Source organism: Anopheles nili, chromosome 2, assembly GCF_943737925.1.
Source record: "Anopheles nili chromosome 2, idAnoNiliSN_F5_01, whole genome shotgun sequence".
Taxonomy (NCBI): domain Eukaryota; kingdom Metazoa; phylum Arthropoda; class Insecta; order Diptera; family Culicidae; genus Anopheles; species Anopheles nili.
The window spans coordinates 64,430,387-64,454,292 of NC_071291.1; the positions used below are offsets into that span (position 1 = coordinate 64,430,387).

Here is a 23,906-nt window from a genome sequence, read left to right on the forward strand (position 1 = left end):
GAGGCAGAGACATTAGTGTTAATTTCGTGACTGGCGTGTGGACGGTGTGTGAAACGCGTGTGTTTTGTTTGGTGTATTAGCTTTTTTTTTAATGTTTGTTTGTCGGCGGCATCAACCAGTTGAGATTAATGTAATCCTTTTTACCAGATCACGATATTAAGCGAACCAAGTAGCAGGAGAAAGAACGTGATTCTTCTTGCGAGAATCTGGCAAAAGGTTCAGGAAAGGTTATGCAAATCTTCTACTGTTCGCTGCCATTATTCTTTAGACGATGCAACAAGAAAAAAAAAGCAACCAAAAGACAAATTGTTCACAAACGAGGGGAGAGTGTATAAAGCGAACTGCGTACCTCTTCCTTTCTCCGAAGCCGAGGCAAGTCACATACCATAATTAATTACAGGGTGAACAGTTCGCAAACAGAAGGGCCAGGAACGTGTATCTCTAATGAGTGAGGAACAATGAAAAGAAAAGCATTATTTTAAGCTTAAGCTAATTTATTCCGACTATTTCGGTGAGCTTAACGAGTCCCCCCGGGGCCCCGCGTAGTGGCGTAGCAGAATTGGAGATCAGTGGTGGAAAAGTTTAGCATCAGCGAATGGCAAGCTTCTGGCTCAAAAGGACGAGGTAAAGCTGCTTTAAAATTCATTCGTATGATAATTAGATTTGTTCTTCTAACATGGCTTGCGCATTACGTCTTGAGGCGGAGAATTGAATCGTTTTAAAAGCAATTGCGCGCGCTCTTCTCTCTTAGGATTACTCTTTCTATTAAAACTGAACCTCGGTCTAGGATGTAGAAGCTACGTATATGTGCTGTGCGTGGCCGGATAGATAGGTTCGTTCGTATTCAAATTTGTTTAAAAACGACAGCACTAGCAAAAAAAGGACCGATTGCGCCGGAATGGAAGCACTCGGGATGCTATTAGGAGGTAATTTTTCCATCCTTTCATCTCGGAAACTTTCCAAACGACATCAGCAAACAATCGCAAGCACATGGACGAGTTAATCACCCCCAAGATTGCTGGCTAGCCTGCGCTCTTTCCGCCTTCAGCAAGAAAGAGAGAGTGAGAGCTTCACAGAGAATATCAAACGAAATGAAAACGAAATATCGGTGCTGCCGGTCGGGGGAAAGTTCTTGCAAACGCCCAACCGCCGCCCCCACACTCAATCCGAAACGCAAATGGTAAAAGATATAAGTGCGGGAATGATGGGAAGGGTGAAATTCATCTGTATCATCTCGGCCGTGTGTCTGTGTGAAGATGGCCTCTGCATCAGACGATCAAGAAACAGAAGGTAGGGACTGTGGCGCTCATGTGAAACCCAAATGCAACACAACAAAATTGCACCCCAGGAATGAAGCAATCCTTTCCGTGTCGTGTCGGTTCCTTGTCGATGCGAAGCGCAACAACACAAAAAACTGCATCCGGACATGCCGATGGCATCGACAAGCATTGGTTTAAATTTTCAAAGCCATATGCAACGGTACCCAATTGATCACCAAAAAAAAACACGAAACCCTAAGCTAATATTGGCAATTGACTCTGAGCTGCTTGACAAAAAAAAAGCAAGGACAGAAACATCCTTGCTTGCGACTTTTGCTGCTGCTGCTGCTGTAACACTTTCAAACACCAGCGGTGTTTACTTTTACTTTGCTAATTTTCTTCCGTGCTGCTACTAATGCTTCATATTTAATCAGATGCAAAATTAATTCTGTACAGCGCATCCGTTCGTTCGCTGCCACCCGCAAAAGGAGGTGGTTTAAGGAAGCACGACAAACGTGATCCTTGCTGACCTTGTCCCGACGACGGGCTTAATACTGATCCTGTTTTTTTTCTTCCCACGGTGTGTCATCTTGATGGCACGGAGGAATCAGCCGGAGGCTTTATAAATTTGAGTGTGGCTCGATCTTTCCGTAGCCCTTTGACTCTCCTACCAAAGAGAAGAAAGATTGACGCAGTGAATCTGTAGCTAGTCAATCCATCTCCGAGCACGCAAAAAAAAGCAACTAATTACCGCGTGGAAGGAAGCGAACGTAGCGAAACGCGAAAGAAGCAGCAGCAACAAAGACGAAACCCAAAATTACTCCCCCCAAAAAACAAAACAAAAAACAACAACCACCGACACCACACGCACGCAGGAGAGATCCACCATGTCCTGATTCTGTTTCTTGGTTGTTTTTGCAGGCGCTTCACTCAATACCGATATCAATCCGGACTCTGAGGCACAGATTACGCCGCACCCGCACGATGACGAGATCGACGAGAAGCTGCAGACCCAGGATCCGGCCGCCCATTTCGTGCACGAAGGTGACGAGAAGCACGCGGCCACTAATGGGAAGCATGAGAATGGAAAGCAAACAAAGGCACAGCAGCAGCAGCAGCAGCAGGCTCCGCCGGCCGCCGTGGCCAAGCAGGAGAACGGAAAAGCTGATAGTAAAACGAACACATCCGTGTAGAGATTTCCATATTCTCCCTTCGCCGGTGGCGGGTCGTGGATGCTGCCGTATACTTGTAAGATTGTGATTGGGCAGTTGACGAAAAGGGCGCAGGACGTAGAAAAAACGAAAAAACGAGCAAAAAAAAACACCAGCGAAAACGTGTAAAGAAATATTAGCGGTTGTGTCCGGCATCCGTGAGGATCACGCTCTCGAGGAGTAGGCGAAAACGCCAGAAAGGAAAAGTGCGTAGAGAACAAAGAAATTATATCCAAAACAGCAAAACAGCACACCCAGAGCATCATCAGCAGCAGCAGCAGCAGCATCAGCAAGAAGAGAGAGAGAAAAAAAAACCTGAAGCAAAACAGCAAGACGGGGAAGCTAATTAACGGCATCGAGGAGTAACGCAATGAATGAAGATCCGTCATTTTGGAAATGGAAGCAAAACAACGAAACACTCTTCTCTCGGGACAAAACATCCACAGAGGAAGCAAACAAAAACACACCGGATGGAAATTTGTAGCAAACTACTACCACCTTCTCGCCATCCCAGGGATGAGAGCGAGCAACAAACCGTAGAAATTGGTTCGCCGCTACGCCGGAAGGAAACGGATGCTTTTTTCGTAGCGGATTGCTTGTGCTTGTCTTGGTTGGAAAAATATGACCCTCCCTCGCTCGGGCGCGCATCTCGCTATGATTGGTCCCTGATTAAGCCCGGGTGATTAATGCACAAATAGAAGCTTTCGATGGGAGGTATTTTATTTAATTCCGCACCGGGTTTCGCTTGTTTGTTTGTTCGCGGTCGACGATGGAGCATAATGGTTGAAATAATCGAATTCCACCGGTCGATACGGGAGCAATTAGATGTGGCGAAGGAGCAGGAAAGCTTTTTTTTCATTTCTATTCATTTTCTTTCGTTAGAATGAATGCTTGAGATGCTGCTTGAGTGTGTGTGATAAGGCAGGCTTTTCCGAGCAGGTGTTTTCGAACAGTGGTAGATCGTATATTACTTTAGAATGTCATTAAGAGCCGAATCGAAATGTATACGGAGAGATGGACAGAAAAATCAGAACTTCTAGTAGTTAGCGCACGCTCCATAGAATTCCAGTTTCTTTCGAGGATACATTCCTGGGAAATTACAATGAAACGAAAAAGACGCAACTCTACAGCCTTATTGAAATCAGCTTTTTGTGGTCGTACGTTCACTGAAGTACTTAATCGGAATTGGCCCAGCAGTTAGGTTAGGGCGAAAACGGAATTATCTCGTAGACAAAGCTAAGAATTATAAACAAATTCCATCCATGATTGGTTCCTTGCAAGTGTAACGAATGAAAAAAAAAACAAAACCCCTGCGTATCCTGCCACCCAACAACGTACCGACAGTTCGTTGTACTCTTTTGGTATGCGAGTTAGTGTACCGCAATGGCTTAAAGAAAGGAAAATCCGTACGCAGTTAGGCTAGAGAACGGCAGGAAACCCTCGATAGCAGCAGGAGGGGTTGTTAGCGTGTTTCGTGCATTCGATCGCAACGGAACGACGCTGTTCAATAGTGAAAGGGGGTACATATATTTCATAAGAGAGCTATATGTTTAGTAGGGTTAACTTTTTGCACAAAGTGTCCATATTCAGGAAACCTTAGAAATACGTTAAATTTTATTTTAATAACTTTTTTTTAAATCACAATTCCTCTCGTTCTACTCTTGACAATTTTCTATTATATTTTTTTTATTGTAAGAATTGTCTTGTTCAATCTGCATCAACAGTAAGCTAGAAAGTTTATTCTTACGAATGTGTTCAGACGAATCTCTTACCTTCAAGCGGAAAGTACGCAAGACAATGAATTAAATAAGCTACAAACCCTCGTACAATCTCCCTTCGAATTAAATCATCCGTGCAGCTATGCGCCTGAATTCAAACCGCGCAACACGGCAACTCGAACTTCTCATACAACGGAAATCTCACACAAGAATTATGCACTCACGTAAGAAATACCGATACCGATAGGTTTCTCTTCTTTTTTATTACTACTTTTCGCCAGCACGGCGCATCGTAAGCACAGAACAATCTCTATTGATAGAACCGTTTTTAAAAAAAGCTCTTATCTCTTATTTTTTTTATAATGTATATATTTGGAGCGAAATAAAAAGCCTTGGAATTTAAGTTTGGCGATCGTTTTACTAATCCTCGGCGCAAGGTGCATCCCCTTATACCGAAAAGAAGCAACCCCACACTCTGTGTACTAACTTATGCAGCGTTGGAAGCCGCGTACGAGCAGCCAGCGACACACAAGCGCACACTTTACATGAGATCAACGTTTTAACATTTACAGCACGATTTCGTTCGATTGTTACATCGCAACCACTAACGTGTCCTCTTTGTGGCCGATTGTTTCTTTTCCAGGCAAAAACAGCTCCACCTCGACCAGCGCGGCAAAGATTGGCGAAACGTAAGTACCGGCTTTGGGCAGGATCTATTGCGGCAGGACCTATTGCCTGCCCGGTTGTATGTGTCGTGTGTGCCTAACGTAATCCTTTTGAACCGTAGCTGTAACTTGGTGTAGTGATTGCTTTGCTTGTCGGTGTCATCTTATCCCTTCTTCCTATCGTCTCACTATCGTCTCCCATTTCGTCCTTTCGTCCTCATCAGTAGTAGTAGCATGCTTTTCCAGCCGATCCCCGTTGGGGTGGGTGGGGATTTTTGGATTAAGTTGATTAATTTTCGGTTGAATTACTTTTAGTTCGATTGTATAAACGATTTACCCTCTTTTCTCTCTAAACACCCACATCCTTTTGATCCTTGCGTCCCGAAACTAATCTAGTGACACTACAGACAATGGTGTTGGTGAAACAATGCTACCGCCGTCACTGGGCACTACCGTCGTACTGCCGGTGGCCACCAACGGTGCATCGAATGAGGATTCCGGCCTCAACAGCTCCATCCTGCGTCCGACCAACATGCGCCACCCGCTGAACATCCCGTTGGGGGTGAATCCGCATCGGCGCGATCCCGAGGCATCGATCAACAGTGGGAACTTTGACAACGCGAGTGTCCTGTCGATGGAGTCTGGTTCCACCGTGTACGGTGATCCGAACCAGGTCGGGTTACCGGTTGCCGGCGCGCAAAAGCGATGGATCCCACACCAGCAGCGAGAGCTGCTGGAAAAGCAAGCCCAGCTGCTTCTCTCGGGTGCCGCGATCAAGCGCAAACGGGAGACGGAAATTTTCTAAACACCCGCCGTCGTAGCAGCCGTCCTTTTTTAATGCTCCTCTAATTCCTCTGAAGCTGCGATGAAGGACATGCGGGAGTATCAGCAGGACAAACAAACAAACAAACAAACACTCACTCACCAAACTAAGGAAGGCTAACTGCTCGTTCCTCGCTAATCGTTTTGTTTTTAGTTAATTGTAGTTTTAACTTATCCGAAATTCCGATGCCATGCGCTGCAAACGGAGATTACAAAAACACACGACGACGCGCTAATGTAAACAGTAGAATTAATACTTAATACTTGTATAGATGCTCGCTAATATTCTCGACCGTTATGTATTATTGTATAAATGTTTTTCTTTTTTTTTTTAACTTATTGCCACGCCCGCAGGAGTGTTTTATGATGCGATAGTTACAATAAAACCATTGCTAAATACCGCTTTCGATGTTTCGGTTACAAATGTAATATCCTGTTTAGTTTGGTTAACGCCTGCTCTTATTTAATAGCATTTCCTTTTCGATGTACGTAGCACCTTGTTGACGATTATTGTGTATTTACGTCCGTTTTTAGTAGATGGTTTTCTTTTGGTTTCTGATTTTATTAGCACCTTTTTTTGAGGAACGAAAATATGCCTTGTACTATAGAATTATCGCTTGAAATTGTAATCTGTTAGTATGCTTCCCCGAAAGCAGGGGTGCTGTCACGATTAAAAAATCGCACTGAACATAATTTCGAAAGGATGCTAGTAAGGCGCGTTTCCTTGCCACTTTGCTTGACGCTTCCGTAGAAGCGATATTTGTGCCAGGCAAATCCGGTTGTACACTGTTCTTCTTGCTTTCTCCCGTGCCCCCCGTAAACAGAAGCGACACCGAGAGCGCCGAGGTGAAGCAACCGATGACGAAAACGCAGCGTTTGAAGAACATTTTCGCGCGGCGTGTGCTGCGTCCTGCGGGCAGCGAACTACCGGAAGAAACCCCCGAAGACGCCACAACTGCCGTGGATGAACGAGACACGAAATTGGCGGCGGATCCGAGCAAAACGGCCAAGGTAACATATCACAGTCGACCTCGTCGGATTGGTGGCAATTGTCTAACGGATTGGATTGTGCTTATTTCCAGGACGATCAAACGCTGGTATACGCCGAGCTGGAACTAAAACCGGCCGGTGGGGAGATTTCGTTCGTCAACAAGCCGCCACCGCCCACCAACGAATCGACTGAGTACGCAGAAATACTGTACGTGCAGCAGCAGGCCGGTGGTGGGGCCAATGCGGCCACAACCGGAACAGAACCAGCACAACCGGTGGCCCCGATGGCAATGCAGCAACCGCGACTGCAGCAGCATTCCGGCGAGGACAATCGGCCCGTCATCGACGGCAGCATCCTGAAGCCGGGTGCGAAAGGTGATGGCAGTAAGACGGCGGGTAAATAAATACCCGCTCGATAGTGCCAGCGTGTGGCCGGCCACCTCGTTTGAATAAGCCTTAGAAGCGTAAAGAAAGCTCGTGACACATCCGTTCCAGATTGCACGTCGGGGTTTGGGGAAAATTCCAACCGACGAGAGGGCGGTTTCTGTCACCTACTCCATTCCGTCCATTATCCGCAGATTGACATTTTCCTCTTTTTACAATTAACGCTCTCATATTCATTCATCAATTATGCAAAAAGTCTGTTTTCATCGCACAAGAAAGAGTGCTGCATTTTTACTCCATTCAACGCCACATTATGAAAGTGAAACGTAAACGAAGAGAATGTGGAGAATAAATTAAGTCGTAGAAAATAAGCAAGTGCACGGGGGGCCAAAAAAAAAAAGAATTTTGTGGTGAGGAAAAACAAAAGCTCAACTTGAAAGCTCGCTCTAAGATTTCCGTAACCGTTTTACACGAAAAGGATGTGTTCGGTGAGGTGAGGAATTTTTAATTCGTACGTAGGTGTACCATAAAATACAGGAACGTTTGAATATTATCGATTCATTTCCGTTGATTTCATTGTTCTTTTTCAGAAAATCATCACTCGTCCTGTATCGCAAAAGAAAGACCCTGGGTGTTAAAATACCTCTAAATAACTCATAAATCGCGTCATAATATATTAAAGTTCGCTGAACAGGCAATAAAAGCGTACCATCCACTTCAAATTCAGTACCGATGCCCTTCCAAAAGGAACGTGGTTCCGGTGCTTGGCATTCCGGTGCTACCACCAGCCATCGGGAAGCGAACCAATTGCATGCTATTGACATAACTCAAACGACAAACGACGCATTCCCTTTTTGCGGAACGTCAACCCTGGTTGGTTCCCTGTGGCGCTGAGTATGATTACCGGGCAGCTAGCAAACGGGGCACACAGAGCAAACGGTCACAAATTAGCAACAAACAGTCCCAAACGAGCGACTCGTTCTCGGACCCCGGTGTGCAAAAACATCCCTAACCCGGTCTGGCCCCGTTTTGCCCCAAACGCGGTCTGGCGGTCAGACACCAGCGTGTCGTGTCGGCAGGTGATAACCGGTGGATCACTGGAAAGGTTAAAAGCGCTACCGGCACCGGTCCGTCCCGGACGCGGGAGAAACGCATTCCCGGGGTGCTCGCTGGCCTCGCAAGACGACCGGTACCCAGAGAGTTATTGCTTGTGCGAGGTTGCGAGTTGCGTTGAAAGAACCCTCCCCTGCAGCTAGAAGTAGGGCGAAAGATGATTGCAAAGTCAAAGACACCCGCGCAGGAACCAAGTGGGGGACGGACGGTTTCGAATATACCTGTTTCCGGGTTTAACGGTTGTAGAGTCAGTAATTAAATTGAGTTTAACGAGAGGATTTATAGAATTTCTAAACTAAATTAATTAAGGATATGGTGTCGTAAAATAAAACACCGTGGCAGCAACGGCACACAACGAGCACCGCACGCAACCAATGCACGCCAGCCCGGCGGTGTCCTTTTGCTGCTGGTCTCGTTTGTGAACATGGCAAGACCGTCCTCGACCAGTCAGTTCCCATAGCGAAGTCCCCGTGAAAGCAAAGCAGAAGCCGGACGCAGAGGACAAATCATGACCTAATGCTGCCGGTAGCGAACCGGTGGGTTTGCGCTACCGTACGCCAAAGGATCCTGCATGGCTCACGTTGTCCCTAGGGTGTGTTTGTGTGTGTGTGTGCGCTGCAATATTGCGATGCCAAGACCGCTACAGTTCTTCCGCAGTTCTATGTTCTTCTTGCGTAAGAAGCCGTCAGGGTCGGGCTTGTCTACGAGGGCCGCAATGCGTGTGGTCGTTGCGGAAGCGGGCGCACAACAACGGTTGAAATGCCAATTTCCTCATTTGCAAGCAACCCCCGGTGGAAGAGCCCGGGAGTCTAACACGGGAGTCGTTTGACGGGTGCAATCGAGCGTTAGCGACGCGACCCGGCCAGACACGGCGCCCCGGGAGTCATAAACAAGAAAACAATCATTATTGGAAGACGTTAACGCTTTAATGAGGCTGAAATCTTAGATTTAATGAGTGACAAGGTACCGGGGAACTGGGAAGCCCGAACGCGTGCTCCCGTGGTGCTTAGTACGTTGAGTATGTGGCCGTGTTTATGAGGGCGCAGCTATCGAGGGCTACGTGCAAGAGCTAGCGGAACCACGCGTTGGCGTAATTGGAAACTGTATTTCAGGCGGTGTCTTCACGCGGCACAGGAACGAGAGTCCTTTCGATGGGGCGCTGCAAACGGAACTAATAAAACCCCGGGCCTGTTTACAAATAATCACGTTCATGGCAACGATTCATTTTCCGCAGCGATTCAGTATCGACAAGGGTGAGCTTAAGGGGCGCCCTTTCAGACGCATTTTCGAAGGTAAAGATGCAACGAAGCGTTCTTTGACGCAGGCTCTCGTGATCGTCATGCGAAGGACACGCCGCTCGTGATGTGAAATGAAAATTTACGCTGATTAAGGCACTATTGACGAACGTCGCGTTCTGTGTCGTGTGAAACATTGCAACCAGCAATGGTGCTGTTTGAATCGATTTTAAGTGGCCAATTATAATGCAATAATTCATTCAGCCAATGCACGAGACCGTGAGGCAAGTAATTAAAGGCGATTTGGTTAGAATTTTTCAAATCAAAATTGTTAGCATTCACCAGGGGACACGATATGGTACCTAACTGCTTCAAAGCTACACGCATACTTATCTTTTAAAGACCTTAGCTTTTGTGTTTGATAAAGCTCTTTCGTACAAAATTAGAACCTTTCTGAAACTATCCGTTTTGCCCAAAACATTCTCTGTCGCTTGTAGACGCGAACGGTTGACATCTTGAACTGCTTACATACCTGCAATGAACAAAAAGACAAACCAATTGCATGAGATAGAGAGCAAAAAAAGGAGTCAATCGAGAAAAAAATAGCAAAAATTCAACCAATAGCAAAAGGACGAAATAGGACGAACGACCGCGATCGCTTTATCGCCGAGCCCGGAAGCGAATCCAGCAGGAGACTAGCTGGCGTGTTGAAGTGAAACACCCAATTACGAGGACGCCCGCAAGATTGACTTGGCCGAGTGGAGATGAAGTTGCTCTTTCGCCGGGGCACCGTTTGGGCGAAACAGGTGAACTTAAATCGTTAGTAATGAGGGAGGATTTGTGCAGGGCCTTCAGCGGTGCACCGGCGGCATTGAAATCGATCTTCCGGGCGTACGGGCGTACGGTGTCATGACACGTTTTCTTCAAGTGAAGCTCCCGATCGACCCGGCACCGGGGGGTACGGTCGGGGTTGTTGTTATACTTGGCCAATTATCTGCAATCTTTTTCCTTTATCAGCACGCCACCAAGCGGAAGGCGAGCGTACGACGTGAAGACGAACCATCGTGGCCCGAGGTGCTCCGATGGCGTTCTCGTTGGAATTGGTTGTCTGTCGGCGTTGCTGGGCGATAACAGCGACTAAAAGGAAGCAGCTCGAACTATGGCGCGTCTTCTGGTCCTGGATCAGGTGCGACGACGCTTGGTTTCCCGTTGCTAAAGCTTACCCGAGCGCTTGCGGGAGGATTGTCGGTGGCTTTGCCCATGATCGGATGGAAATTGATTTTTCATGCATTTTTTTTTTTACACGCGACCGGAAACGCTCACCTCGTTACCGGATGAACTGCCGGTTGTCGGTTGTCGGAGTGCACCCAAGGACAAGGACTCGACCCACACTGGGCGCACCCGGCTGTCAATCGCCCGAGAACGAGATTGTTCGTTTCCGGCATCGTTCGGCCGTTTGCCAGTGGCTCATTACCGGTGGCTGCAACGCAAGCTGTCTTCATCTCAATGGGCAATCATTACGGATCCGGTTTGGCGTTTCGGATTGGGCGTTATTGGACGGTGGAGTTTGCCGAGAAAACGAGCTTTAAGAATGTCACCGCTGCACATGACAAATTGATGTGAATGAGATGAACAAAAAAATTGAACAAGGAACCGTTGGAATAGAAATGATCCACCAGTGAGTGCCGATAACAGTCAGGGGGATGGTCGTTACAAAATGTCCTTCAACCTTTACGGGAGCGAACACACGGAAACGAAACCGAGGCACGTAGCTGCAATCGGAATGGTTCTATGGACTGGTTTGACGCCTAGAAATGATACTGCAACAACCGCAAACTTGCATCCTCGGAAATGTATCTTGTGGTGAACAAGGCTGGTCAGTGTGGCTAAAGTGTTCTGCAATCGGAAGTTAACCCCTTCACAGTCTTTCAATTTTGAAAAAAAAAATGGCTCAACAAATTGTGTTCCTTTTTTATTTGTGGTTTGGAAAAAACGTGCTTTAAAATTCATTTAATTAATTAAATTAATCAAATCTATGAAGAAGGGGTTGAGAACAACCAAAACCTTTCCAAACTCCCCACAAAAGGCACACGAATCCGTCAATCCGATAGTTTTCAGCCATGCCAAACGCCGGCCGAGTTGCAACAAATGCACAAAAATCAAGCTCACGTGGCCTCTCGTCGCTAAGTGTTCTCGATTCGGCGTCGGATTTTGAACGCCAAAATCGCCATATTTGAATTCGCTAGTAACGAGAGATCATGCGTCGAGGAGGTTGCGTGTACCAGCTGGAATTCGATCCAAACATTATTGATCACTCAAGGGTTACCAAATTTAATGGATTTCCCCTCCAAATGTTATCAGTACATATCGCCGATCTTTCCGGCGCATGATAATCACCATCCCATCTCGTTCGCTTTATTTGCACACTGTAGGATCTTATTGAGCGTCATCTCTTGCTGGTCATAATTCGGTCGCAGTATTTTACCGATCATAATAAATTGTGTAGTTGCGTACATAAAATCCTTTTTCGATACAAAACAAAATACCGAACGGTGTGTAATAAATTTCTCTTATTGAAACAACTGCTCCCCATATTTTTGAGCTTCTTTATATCACAAAACTATATGAAAATAGCGAGATTATCAAACACGGTGTCCAACAAGCACGCAGTATTCCATAGTGCAGCAATGTCCACCTCCTAAGCACGCCTGGTACAAAAAATAAGTAGTTTGTCCTTGTTGCGCTCACGTGCTGTTCCTGATATCCGAAATAGTAATCTTTAAGCCCATGGCGCACGATTTTTATCAGCAGTGCCAAATCTGGCGTCGTTGCGCAAGGTTCTTGCGCACATGGATTTCACAGAATTCTCGAGGTGGGCTACCAATACTTAAACGATTTGAAATTGGAATGTATATGAAAATACAACGTGACGCACGCTGCTTGCGGATCGGAAAGATTTTGACGACGGATTTTGTACGCCAAAAGCGACAAATCTGATGTTGTTAATAACAAGAGCTCATGCGTCGAGGAGGTTACATGCACCAGCCGGACTACCACACTAAATTTAATGGATTTCCCCTCCAAATGTTATCAGTACATATTGCCGATCTTTCTGGCGCAAGATAATCAGCATCCCATCTCGCTCGCTTCCGTTTGCACACTGTAGGATCTTTTTGAGCGTCATCTCTTACCGGTCATAATTCGGTCACAGTATTTTACCGATCATAATAAATTGTGTGACAACGTACATAAAATGCTTTTTCGATACAAAACATAGCAGCAAACTGTATGCGATAAATTTCTGTTATTTAAACAACTGCTCCCCATATTTTTAAGCATATTTATATCACAAAACTATAAGAAAATAGCGGGATGATCAAACACGGTGTCCAATTATCACGTAGTATTCCATAGTGCAGCAATGTCCACCTGCTACGCACGCCTGGTACAAAATGTAATTATCTTGTCCTTGTTGCGCTCACGTGATGCTCATGTTATCCGAAATAGTACTCTTTAAGTCGATGGCGCACGATTTTTATCAGCAGTGCCAAATCTCGCGTCGTCACGCGTGGTTTATTGGCACACGTGAATTTAACGAAATTCTATCGATTATTCTACCAAACCGCTGCCAGAAGGATTTTGGCGTCGGATTTTGTACGCCAAAAACGACAAATCTGATGTTGTGAGTAACAAGATACCATGCGTCGAGGAGGTTGCGAACGTGCGCCATGAGCTGGAAGAGTACTATTTCGGATAACGGGAGCAGCACGTGAGCGTAACAAGGACAAGCTACTTATATTTTGTACAAGGCGTGCGTTGGGCGTGACCATTGCTTGCACTATGGAGTACTGCATGCTAGTTGGACACCGTGTTTGATCACCTCGCTATTTTCATATAGTTTTGTGATAAAAAGATGCTCAATGATATGGGAAGCAGTGGTTTAAGTAACAGAAATTTATAACACACCGTTCGGTATTTTGTTTTGTATCGAAAAAGGATTTTATGTACGCAACTACACAATTTATTATGATCGGTAAAATATTGCGACTGAATTATGACCGGTAAGAGATGACGCTCAATAAGATCCTACAGTGTGCAAACGGAAGCGAGCGAGATGGGATGCTGATTATCATGCGCCGGAAAGATCGACGATATGTACTGATAACATTTGGAGGGGAAATACATTAAATTTAGCCTGGTGATCAGGCTGATGCATGTAACCTCCTCGACGCATGGTATCTTGTTACTCACAACATCAGATTTGTCGCTTTTGACGTACAAAATCCGACGCCAAAATCCTTCTGGCAGCGGTTTGGTAGAATAATCGATAGAATTTTGTTAAATTCTCGTGTGCCAATAAACCACGCGTGACGACGCCAGATTTGGCACTGCTGATAAAAAACGTGCGCCATGGACTTAAAGAGTACTATTTCGGATAACATGAGCAGCACGTGAGCGCAACAAGGACAAGCTACTTATTTTTTGTACCAGGCGTGCGTAGCAGGTGGACATTGCTGCACTATGGAATACTACGTGCTAGTTGGATAGCGTGTTTGATCATCCCGCTATTTTCATATAGTTTTGTGATATAAAAATGCCCAATAATATGGGGAGCAGTGGTTTAGGAAACAGAAATTTATAACACACCGTTCGGTACTTTGTTTTGTATGAAACAAGCAATTTATGTACGTTGCCACACAATTTATTATGAACAACAAAAAACTGCGACCGAATTATGACCGGTAAGAGATGACGCTCAATAAGATCCTACAGTGTGCTTAGAACGATGCGATCGATAGCAAACGAGAGCAAATGAGATGGGATGCTGATTATCATGCGCTAGAAAGATCGGCGATATGTACTGATAACATTTGGAGGGGAAATCCATTAAATTGGGTGTGGTTATCCGGCTGGTGCATGTAACCTCCTCCACGCATGGTCTCTCGTTACTCACGATATCAAATTTGTCGCTTTTGGCGTTCAAATTCGTCGTCGAAATCCTCCCGATTAGCACGTGCGCTACGAAATCTGAAATAATCGTTAGCATGAACCACGCGCAACGACGCCACATTTAGCACTGCTGATAAAAATCGTGCGCCATGGACTTAAAGAGTACTATTTCGGATAACGGGAGCAGCACGTGAGCGTAACAAGGACAAGCTACTTATATTTTGTACCAGGCGTGCGTAGCAGGTGGACATTGCTGCACTATGGAATACTGCGTGCTTGTTGGACACCGTGTTTGATTATCCCGCTATTTTCATATAGTTTTGTGATATAAATATGCTCAAAAATATGGGGAGCAGTTGTTTCAATAACAGAAATTTATAACACACCGTTCGGTATTTTGTTTTGTATCGAAAAAGGATTTTATGTACGCAACTACACAATTTATTATGATCGGCAAAATACTGCGACCGAATTATGACCGGTAAGATAAGACGCTCAAAAAGATCCTACAGTGTGCGAACGAAATCGAATGAGATGGGATGCTGATTATCATGCGCCGGAAAGAACGGCGATATGTACTGATAACATTTGGAGGGGAAATCCATTAAATTTGGTAACCCTTGACTGACCAGTGATGTTCGTATTTAAATCCAGCTGGAACACGCAACCTCCTCGACGCATGATCTCTCGTTACTAGCGAATTCAAATATGGCGATTTTGGCGTTCAAAATCCGACGCCGAATCGATACCGCTTAGCGACGAGAGGCCACGTGAGCTTGATTTTTGTGCATTTGTTGCAACTCGGCCGGCGTTTGGCATGGCTGAAAACTATCGGATGCATCATAGGTTCTCTACGAATATATGTGTTGCAATTTTTTATTTTGATATTTATTCATAAAATTTTTTAAATTACTACATATTTTTGATCGAAAGAAATGCCCACCAGCCATCATGAACTATGCGAAATTATAGAATAAGAATTTATGAATGTTAAAGAACTTTTATTTTCCAAACCACAAACATAAAAGGGTGATAATTTTCCATCACTTGCTAGATGAGAAATGGAATTACCCCAACTGCACAGCAGCTTACGGACGACTTAAATCGAATGTTTAGAGAACCATTTCTGTTAGAATGGCACACCAACACTGCTCGAGTATAATACCATCAATTTGTTACTGCATTTTCTTTCGAACATTCTCATTCTCATTGTGTAATGCATTCAAAATGCATTTAATACGTGTAATGCTGTTTGCCTGCATTCAAGCTGAAAGTTGTTCCAGTATAAATCTCACAGGACAGTGGAGATGGATTTAACATAATCGCTACATCAACGATTCCACCCACCCACCAAAACGACCCAAAAGGACCACAGTTCTGCGCAGTAAAAATCATAGACAACACTCGCTCTCTCCCTGGCGCCAGCTGGTGGTGCATCCATCATGGTTAGGTGCAAATTGTCGCAGCGTTAAAAATGGCGTGGTTTTGTGGGTTTCATTAATTGTTTAATTTTTCACCAACGAGAATGCTCCATCAAACCACAGCAGCCTGCGTGTGTGCGGCACCGGGTTGACAGTAACGGCCCTACTGTCCTTGCCGGCCTGAAGATGAAGAATCTACCGACATTCCGGCCGGGTCGGGTGTACCGAATCCGATTCCCCATCGGTGGGTGTGTGGGTGATTGAAACATACGACAATGCCTGACCCAATTAGGCATGTAACCGATGCGGCACCGTTTCCGAACCACGCTTGGCAGAGGTGAGGCGACGGTGGCATGTAAAAATATCCCTACAAACTTACTAAACGATTGCATTCCCGGGGTCTGGTTGTGCGGCACAAACGGGTGCCACCACAACGAATGGCAATGCGAGCACGGTACCCACTTGTCATAAATTATTCACCCCGCAAAGCGTACACCGGCAGCTGGTGCCCTAAAAGGACGACGACCAGGACGACGGATCCTTCCCCCCAGTGAGATGGTGTGAGAGAGCACCGGAGCCATTCAACTCTCGGGCAGTCAATTGCACACGGACGCATTTAAGGACGGGTGTCCTTCGGGACGGTGGCGGCGATCGAGTGGGCTGCCATTCGACTTCCATTCGGCTGCTAGATTATGTGCATACGTTGTTCCCGGTGGGGCCGAGCGCACCTACCGGCGTGAAGGATGCGACTGCACGAGGTGCCGAGGTCCTTTGGGGTCCCGGCACGGTGGGAAAACTCTTTCGTAGGATAATTTTTCCCGCCAGCTTGGTCCCTCCCTGGCTGGCGGCAGGAATGGATGCCTTCGGCAAAAAAAAAAAAACGGGAACTTCACTGCCCCGTTGTAGTCCCGTGTCCGGTGCCGGTTTCTTCCAACAAAACGCCCCCACTCCGGACCCCGGAGAATTGGCAAAAATAGCAGAACATCATCGGCACTTGTACATTCAAATTAGTTACAACACCACTGTTGCTGATGCTGCTGCTGCTGCCGCTAGTGGTGCCTGCTGTTGCGATGATGGGTGCAGTGGGAGCGAAAGATTATTATGCATAAATATTTACAGACTACTCTGGCGTAAAATTGCTTTTGAATATAAAACCGGGCCACGGCGTGGGGTGGAGAACACGTGGTACACGTGTGTGCGTTTATTGCGCCGCTCCGTGGCAGTTTGGGGCAGCTGTACTGACGGCCAGGCGCACATGGGAAAACTGCACGCTGCATTTCTTTGCGGCCCGAGCAGAAGGACCTTTCCGCCCGCAGTGGAAGACGATCTGTTTGCGTTAGCCTTATCGGTGCCTGGTGAAGGCACTGTCGCTTGGGCAAGGATGCTACCTTCAGGATGCAACGACACACGCCTCGCTGGGAAATGGCAGCTTATGAGGAGAGAAAGTGAGCTGGATGGAACGGCCTGTTTGTCGTTGGCGTTTGTGTTTGCCGAGAAGCGCCCGGGTGTGTAACAATTGTGCACAGATTCCTGCCAACCGGAAGAGCGCACGGCCGAAGGATCAGGCATGGCATGTTAAATCTATTTGAAAATATCGATTTAATCGAATGTTTGGTTAAGCAAATACACCAGCACCCTTCCATGGGGGCATAAGAGGGAAAACACTTGCGTGTGAGCGAGCGAGCGAGTGTAAAATGTGGATCTATATTTTGTTTACACCGGGGACGCCGAACGGAGGGTTTTGTGTTGGTTTTGCACGTGTTCGATTTTCCGATCCATCTCGCAAACGGCGATGGCGTTGTGAGAAATGGCGACATATTCTTACGAATTTCTACAAAAGCGGCATGAGCTCTTGAAACATGATTCACTTTATATTCTAAAATACATTTGTTACATGCCATTTTCACAAAAAAAAAATAATTTAACAGATGCAATAAGTTTGAAACAAAATCTTAGACAAAACCAAAAGAGTACGGATATGAAATGGATCACAAGCTTCGCGAACTGAAACCACCATTGTAACCGTTTAAAATCACATTACATAATGTGGATTACACAAACGCAACAGCTAAACCGATTGCAACGCAGCAGGCGGCCGATTAACTACGCATTAATTATCAACGGTGCATTAACTATGCAAAGCGGCTTTTGAGGTTGCAGAACCATGTACATACACACACACACACACACACGTATATACACATTAAAAAAAAGTGCTCACTTTCGCAGAAAAATGGCACCGTTCAGCGGGATTTTGCTGCATGTTTAAGCGCTTTATTGTGGTTAAAATGGTATAATTATGACGGCGCTCGTAAACGCCCGCCGCTAACAATCGATCAGCGTCGTTCGTTTTGAATATGTAATGGACCCCCGGTTGGTGGTCGATTTAGCCGGGGGTTGATGCATTAATAATCCGCTTTCCCGCACGAGCGGATGGTTGATTTTCCAACGATGTTTTCTTAAATCAGTTCGGCATCGTAAGCTGATGGGGGTTTCAAGTAAGACGCATGGATTTTAAGCAGATGTCAACAGGCTGATTCTTAGAAAAACGACAATCCTTCTAGAAAATATAAGCATACGGTTATGTTTGACAAATATGGCGGTAAGTTAGCATAATGCTGCCCCTTGTCCGGGTCGTTTTCTACGGAAGGAGTTCCAAAACGGGAGCCACAACAGCTACCAAATGTAAGTAAAGAAGCGCTCAAGATCTCATCAATATCGAACCACCCAAGAGAAAAAAAAAACATCCACAAGCCACCATGAAATGAAATCGAGCAAGTTTCGAGCTTGTTCGACAAGCGAACGCAAGAACCATGCTGATCCGATTGAGCGGGATCATGTTCTCAATTTAACTGCACGCCTGCTGCCTTTCCTTCCGCCAAACGATGCCGCTCTACGGAAACCATCAGCCGCTGCAGAACGCTTGGATCTCTTTTTACGATCCCACGTTCTATGCAAATGCACCACCCAAGCTCGTGCTGAAACCACCGCCTCCCATCTTCGAAAACCGCGCGGGTACCGAGGGAGGTTTTAAAATGGCCAAAATTGATACCGAAAAACTTCCGGCTGACCACGAGGTTGAAGAGAAAAACCAACCAGAACCGGCCGATGGCCGCCGGGAAAACGGTTTTCGGTTTTGCTCGCTTCGAGTGTATCGCTTTTCCGGCCATATGCAGAAAAGCCGGTTGATGGGAAAAGTTTGAACGGCACTATCGAGGCTGGTGTTTCTGCTCCGGTGCAACGAAGCATTCTGGCGCGGACACGGACGGCGCATCGGTGGTTTTCCCGTCCTTACCGTCAGTGTGGAAAACGAGACCCTATGGAGGGGTGTTTTGTTATTTTCCAAACCTTCTCTCAGCCAACCGATCGACTGGTGACCCCCCCAAGACAAGCCAGAATCGAGGAAGCGAATAACTGCCGAGATTAAGAGGTAAAGTTTTTGTAAGGAAAACCCACCCAGGAAACCCTCACGGGTTCGCTAAAATCGAATGATTATATGAACCGGCTTCGAATGGACAAGCTGTTTTACGGTAAAGCGCAATAAAAAAAACTCAGTCAAATAGTTAAAGTCAAACGAAATGATTGCATTTGATAAGGCGCAACCGGAAAGGTGCGCCCGGAAGTGCATCGTAAAATTTTATCTCCAAGGTGTGTTTGCTGTACCGGGTACGTGTAATCCATCGCAGTAATTTCGGTGCAATCGTCAGAAGGATAAGAAGCGAGGAAAACCCCTTCTAAAGGATTCGCTTTTGGCCGGAAAATTAGAACCAAGTCGAAACCGAGTGGGTGCTGTAAACTTTAACGATGGTCATTCGCACCCACTCGCACCATTGGCTGGCGATTCTTCCCATGAAGGATCCGTTGATCTTTCCTGTTTTTTTGTTGTTTTATTTACCTTTTGCTTGGTTATAATTTCGAGCTAACATAAAACACCCAAAACCGAAGGAAGGTACACATTCCCGGTGTGCGAAATGTCTTCATTTGATGGATTGCGGGCATTGGTGGACTCGGTAACACTAACGTAGAATAGATGCCTCGCGCCTCCGGCCTTCAGGACGACGCAGGTCCTTCAGCCATCTGTGTGGGCTAGATGGTGAGGGCGAAAATTAATTACCTCGCACGGCCAGCACAGATTCCCCGCTGCACGAGAGCCTGCACGCATAAATGTCCTTCTGGTATGGAGCCTAACCCGCGTAGTAAGCATTCGCGAGCTTGCGGAGGCGAATATTCGCGCACCGGTACCGGTGGCATTTTCCCAAAACCCCAGGCCAACCGAGCCGGGCGGTCTCGGGGCGCGTTTGATTGGCTTATTTCTTAACCCTTTCATCGAGCCCACAACGCTCGAGCACCGTTGAAAGGCGCCGCGTTATAATAACGGTAATTAATTATGCCCGGAGTGCTATCCTTGCGGTCGACATACACTCACGCACACACGCCCTTGAGGGCCTCGTCCCGCTCGACGCCAGATTCGTCTCGTCGGCAATCACGTCGCTCTCTCGTCCTGAGCAGATCCTTCGCCATTGGTTTCGAATTCCGACAGAGGGTCGTCATAAATTTCCCACCACACACACACACTCGCAGGCGTCGGAAAGAATTGGCTTCCGAGCCTGAACTGATTATGATGGCTTAAATTATGATATTTAAATAAAATCCAACCGAAACCGGATCGAGACGTAACGAAAAGTGCTGTGTGCGTGTGATTTTGGCCACCCCAACCTACCGAATGGGTGGCACTCGCCCGAGTAGAAGACATGAACTGGCAGAGCAAGCCGTAAAATATGTACTCTCCTGGTGCGATAATCTAGATTCTCATTAATCACTCATATCCTAAGCTTCGGCTCGGCCGTCCAGAAGGCCCACCCACGTAAAACCATGGTGGACATGTTGGAATTTTCGGGCGGAAAGTAAAAACAAACAACCGCCTAGCCCGACCGACCGGCCGGGTCGGGTTGGGCGGAGAAAATGGTGGTTTGCTGACCGAAGGACTCCCAGCGACCCACATTTTCCCTCCATCAAGCCCGATGAGCTGAACTTTTGCGTTCCCCACGGTGAACTGTGGGAAAGTTCTCGTTATCTACCGGACGGCGGGAACCTCGGGAAGACAAGGAAAGCGAAGGATCGAAAGAAATTAGTTTCTAAGAACATTATTTATATCGCTTTCCGAAGTCCGCAGCCGGGTCCTGTTTGGGGAGGCTTTTCGGAGGGCCACAACCGAAATGGCACCGGGTTCGGGGGCGTTGTAACGGCAGCGTGACAGCGAGCGGACATAGACATGCGGCAAATTTATGGCTTTGCTTGGGGGGGGGAATTATTAAAATGGATAGAGCGTCAAGTAATTTGCCGCCCCGTTTGGGCAGTTTGTTGCTCTTGAGAAATGACACATCGAGCTGGGGCTGGGCATCAAATCGATGCTGCGCGAGTGGCAGCTGGCAGTGGAATTGAATATGTTTGACCCCCGAGGACCGGAGAAGATGGCGCAATTCTGCCGTCGAAATGGCATTAAAATCCAATGCGTGAGTGCGTCGCACAGATCACAGCGAATGTGGGATGCGTTTGCTAATGGATTCTAGTACGATGGAGAAATATGGAGGCTTTTGCGTCAGAGAAACACCATCCAAAAGTCCTGCCAATGGAGTGGAGTATCCCAAACTCTAACCAAAACGCTCCCCAACACCTTGTTGACCATTTGCCGGTGGAATAACTTCCCCAGCGCTCGCAAACCCGGTACTCCAAATCAGCCGACGTTGGTGACACAATTTTAAAACGATGCCATTTACAACGGCATAGTCTGACGGACGTCTTCCTCACACGTCCACGGACCGTATAAAAGTCCACCGTTTGTCCGAACCGTGCTCGGCAGGACGATGTCCAGCGAGTGTTTTTACTCGGAACAAAAAAAAAACAGGAGCAACCGAACGAGACCGAGTTCCATGCGAGGACGTCCGTGCATGATATATAGTCACACCGAATACTGGAGTCGAGCGGAACTTCTGAGGATGGCAGATCTACATCATGTCGCACGGATCGAGACAAATGATGGACAGTCCGCCCGGCAGTTCGTACGTCCATCCCGGGACCCGGCTTTCTTCCACAGGGGCTAGTGTGAATGTGGCGTGACCGGTGGAGAAGCTCACATGTCCATTGTTGCCGGTGCCGGTGCTGGGCGTGTGGGCGACAACGATCGTGTGCATGTTATCCACTTCCGGGTGGGCGGTAGCCAGCTCGTCGTGGCCAGATGATTCGATGATTTACTACCCAGAGAAGCTAGGAAACGAGCCGGACGTTGAGGTTGGTGCTGCAGGAAATGAAGGTTTCTTTCAGGACGAAATGATCTAAAATGATAAACGCTGGATAGGAGCAGGCCAGAGTCTATCGTTTTGTAGCACTGGTGCTGGGTTTTTGTGGTAACGTTTTGAGGGTGTTACAATGCCCCAAGAGCGTGGAGAAATTGAATCTGAAATCAATTTTTAAACCAACCACAGAAAATATTATCCTTTCAGCTATTATTATCATGTTTCAGCGCATGTTTGGATAGCAAATTAATACCGGGAAATAAAACGACACCGTTCAAAACGAACGCCTCCACGAGGTTGGTATTTCAGTGGTGAATAAAACGTGCCACGCAACTCCGCATAATTCCACACATTCCCGCAATCGCATTTCCACACATCGTGTCGGACAACAAAATAAACGTACCGCTCGCGTTACAACCCGCGAGTCGATACAATGCATGTCCAATGTCATTCCATCCGCGAACGGATGTGATTAAACCAGCGCCAACATGCGATCGAACATACTTCTGATTCCCCACTCGTCCTGACGATCGGTCGAGGCGCTTGGTTCGGGCTCCCGGGCACAGTAAGCATGCACGAGTATGCAATAAAGCGCGCCGCATACATAATGAATGCCACGCGGGACCCGTCGAAGAGTGGCCAAAATAAAAAAATATATCCCTCCATCATCGGTGATCGATGGAAAATATTTATAAGCTCCCTGCATATATAGCCGCCGGTGGTAATTTTATGGCACCGTGTTGTGATGCACGCACGCACACACGCACCATGAACACGGCTTGAACATTTAAAGCACGGGAGGTTCCCGCGAGCGTGTCACAAAAATGTGCACTCAAATGTTTCCGGTGCGCAAATTCAAGCTGCGGGTGTTTTAATTAAACATGTTACGTTGGCTTGGGAATGGGACGGCATCAGCTTTGACCGTGTCTAGACGCAACAGATAGCGCTTACCGCACTTGTCGTTCTTTGTGTGATGGGATGATACCAGCAAAACAGTTTAGCTCGCATTAATTGAGCCAACAATTTAAACTGCCGCTTGTCGGTTCGTTTCTCGTCGGCTTTAAATCACCATTTGATTTCATTTTGTCACAATTCGATTAAGCAAAATTCATCAATTAAGGGGATGGTTCATGAACAAATCAAAGTTGCATGGTTTAAAATTAAACATGATGGCATACATACATGAAATTCTACAGAATTGGTTCAGGAATCGTTGCATATTGAATATCAAGCATAAGCGTAAGCTTTTCATGGATATTTTACAATTCTACGTACACCACTATGACATGACCAATAGTTGTTCTCGCTGCTATGAATATCAAATTGCGTGTTGCTGGAATTTCCTGGCTGGCTTTATAATTTACTGGAAACCCACAATGGTGCTCTGCTTTTCACACGAAAGCAGCTTCCCACCACAAGGGAAAATTTTACATCTATTTCCCTGTAAACGGATCCGATCACAACATTCCCAGCGGCATTCAACCCCGGGAAAAATATTTCAACTCGATTTCCTCGTTTACTGAGAACAAGAATATTAATAGCGATGCTTCCCCGCTGGTTCATAAGCTAAAATTTGTGATTTTTCCTGCGCGTAAAATACCGCACGAAAAATGAACACGACACACGATGCCGCTCCCACGAAAATCGAGCGTATTTTCCCCTTGCCGGCTGGGATGTAATCTCATCGCCATGCTTCGAGTGGAGCCTTCATTGGTGGTCCCAGCCCGCCGGACGGTGAGCGAAATTTCACGGAAAATGCAATCACCGGCTGCCCATCACAGGCCCCGGATGGTCACCGGGATCCCCGGGACGGATGTGTACCCGGCACTAATCATCTCAACCGAG

The 23,906-nt window shown here is 46.6% G+C and overlaps 2 protein-coding genes across 2 annotated transcripts in view; one reads left to right on the plus strand and one right to left on the minus strand.

The window, feature by feature from the left end:
- LOC128731714 (fasciclin-3-like) overlaps window positions 1-7,559 on the plus strand; it is a 91,775-nt gene extending 84,216 nt beyond the window's left edge. Inside the window, exons 8-10 of the mRNA XM_053824847.1 lie at window positions 4,832-4,877; window positions 6,500-6,686; window positions 6,758-7,559. Coding sequence (XP_053680822.1) covers window positions 4,832-4,877; window positions 6,500-6,686; window positions 6,758-7,069 — 545 coding nt within the window. The 3' untranslated portion in view covers window positions 7,070-7,559. The remainder of the gene's footprint in view (window positions 1-4,831; window positions 4,878-6,499; window positions 6,687-6,757) is intronic.
- The window catches only part of LOC128731713 (uncharacterized), a 184,018-nt gene that overhangs the window by 153,883 nt on the left and 6,229 nt on the right, over window positions 1-23,906 (minus strand). The window lies entirely within an intron of this gene.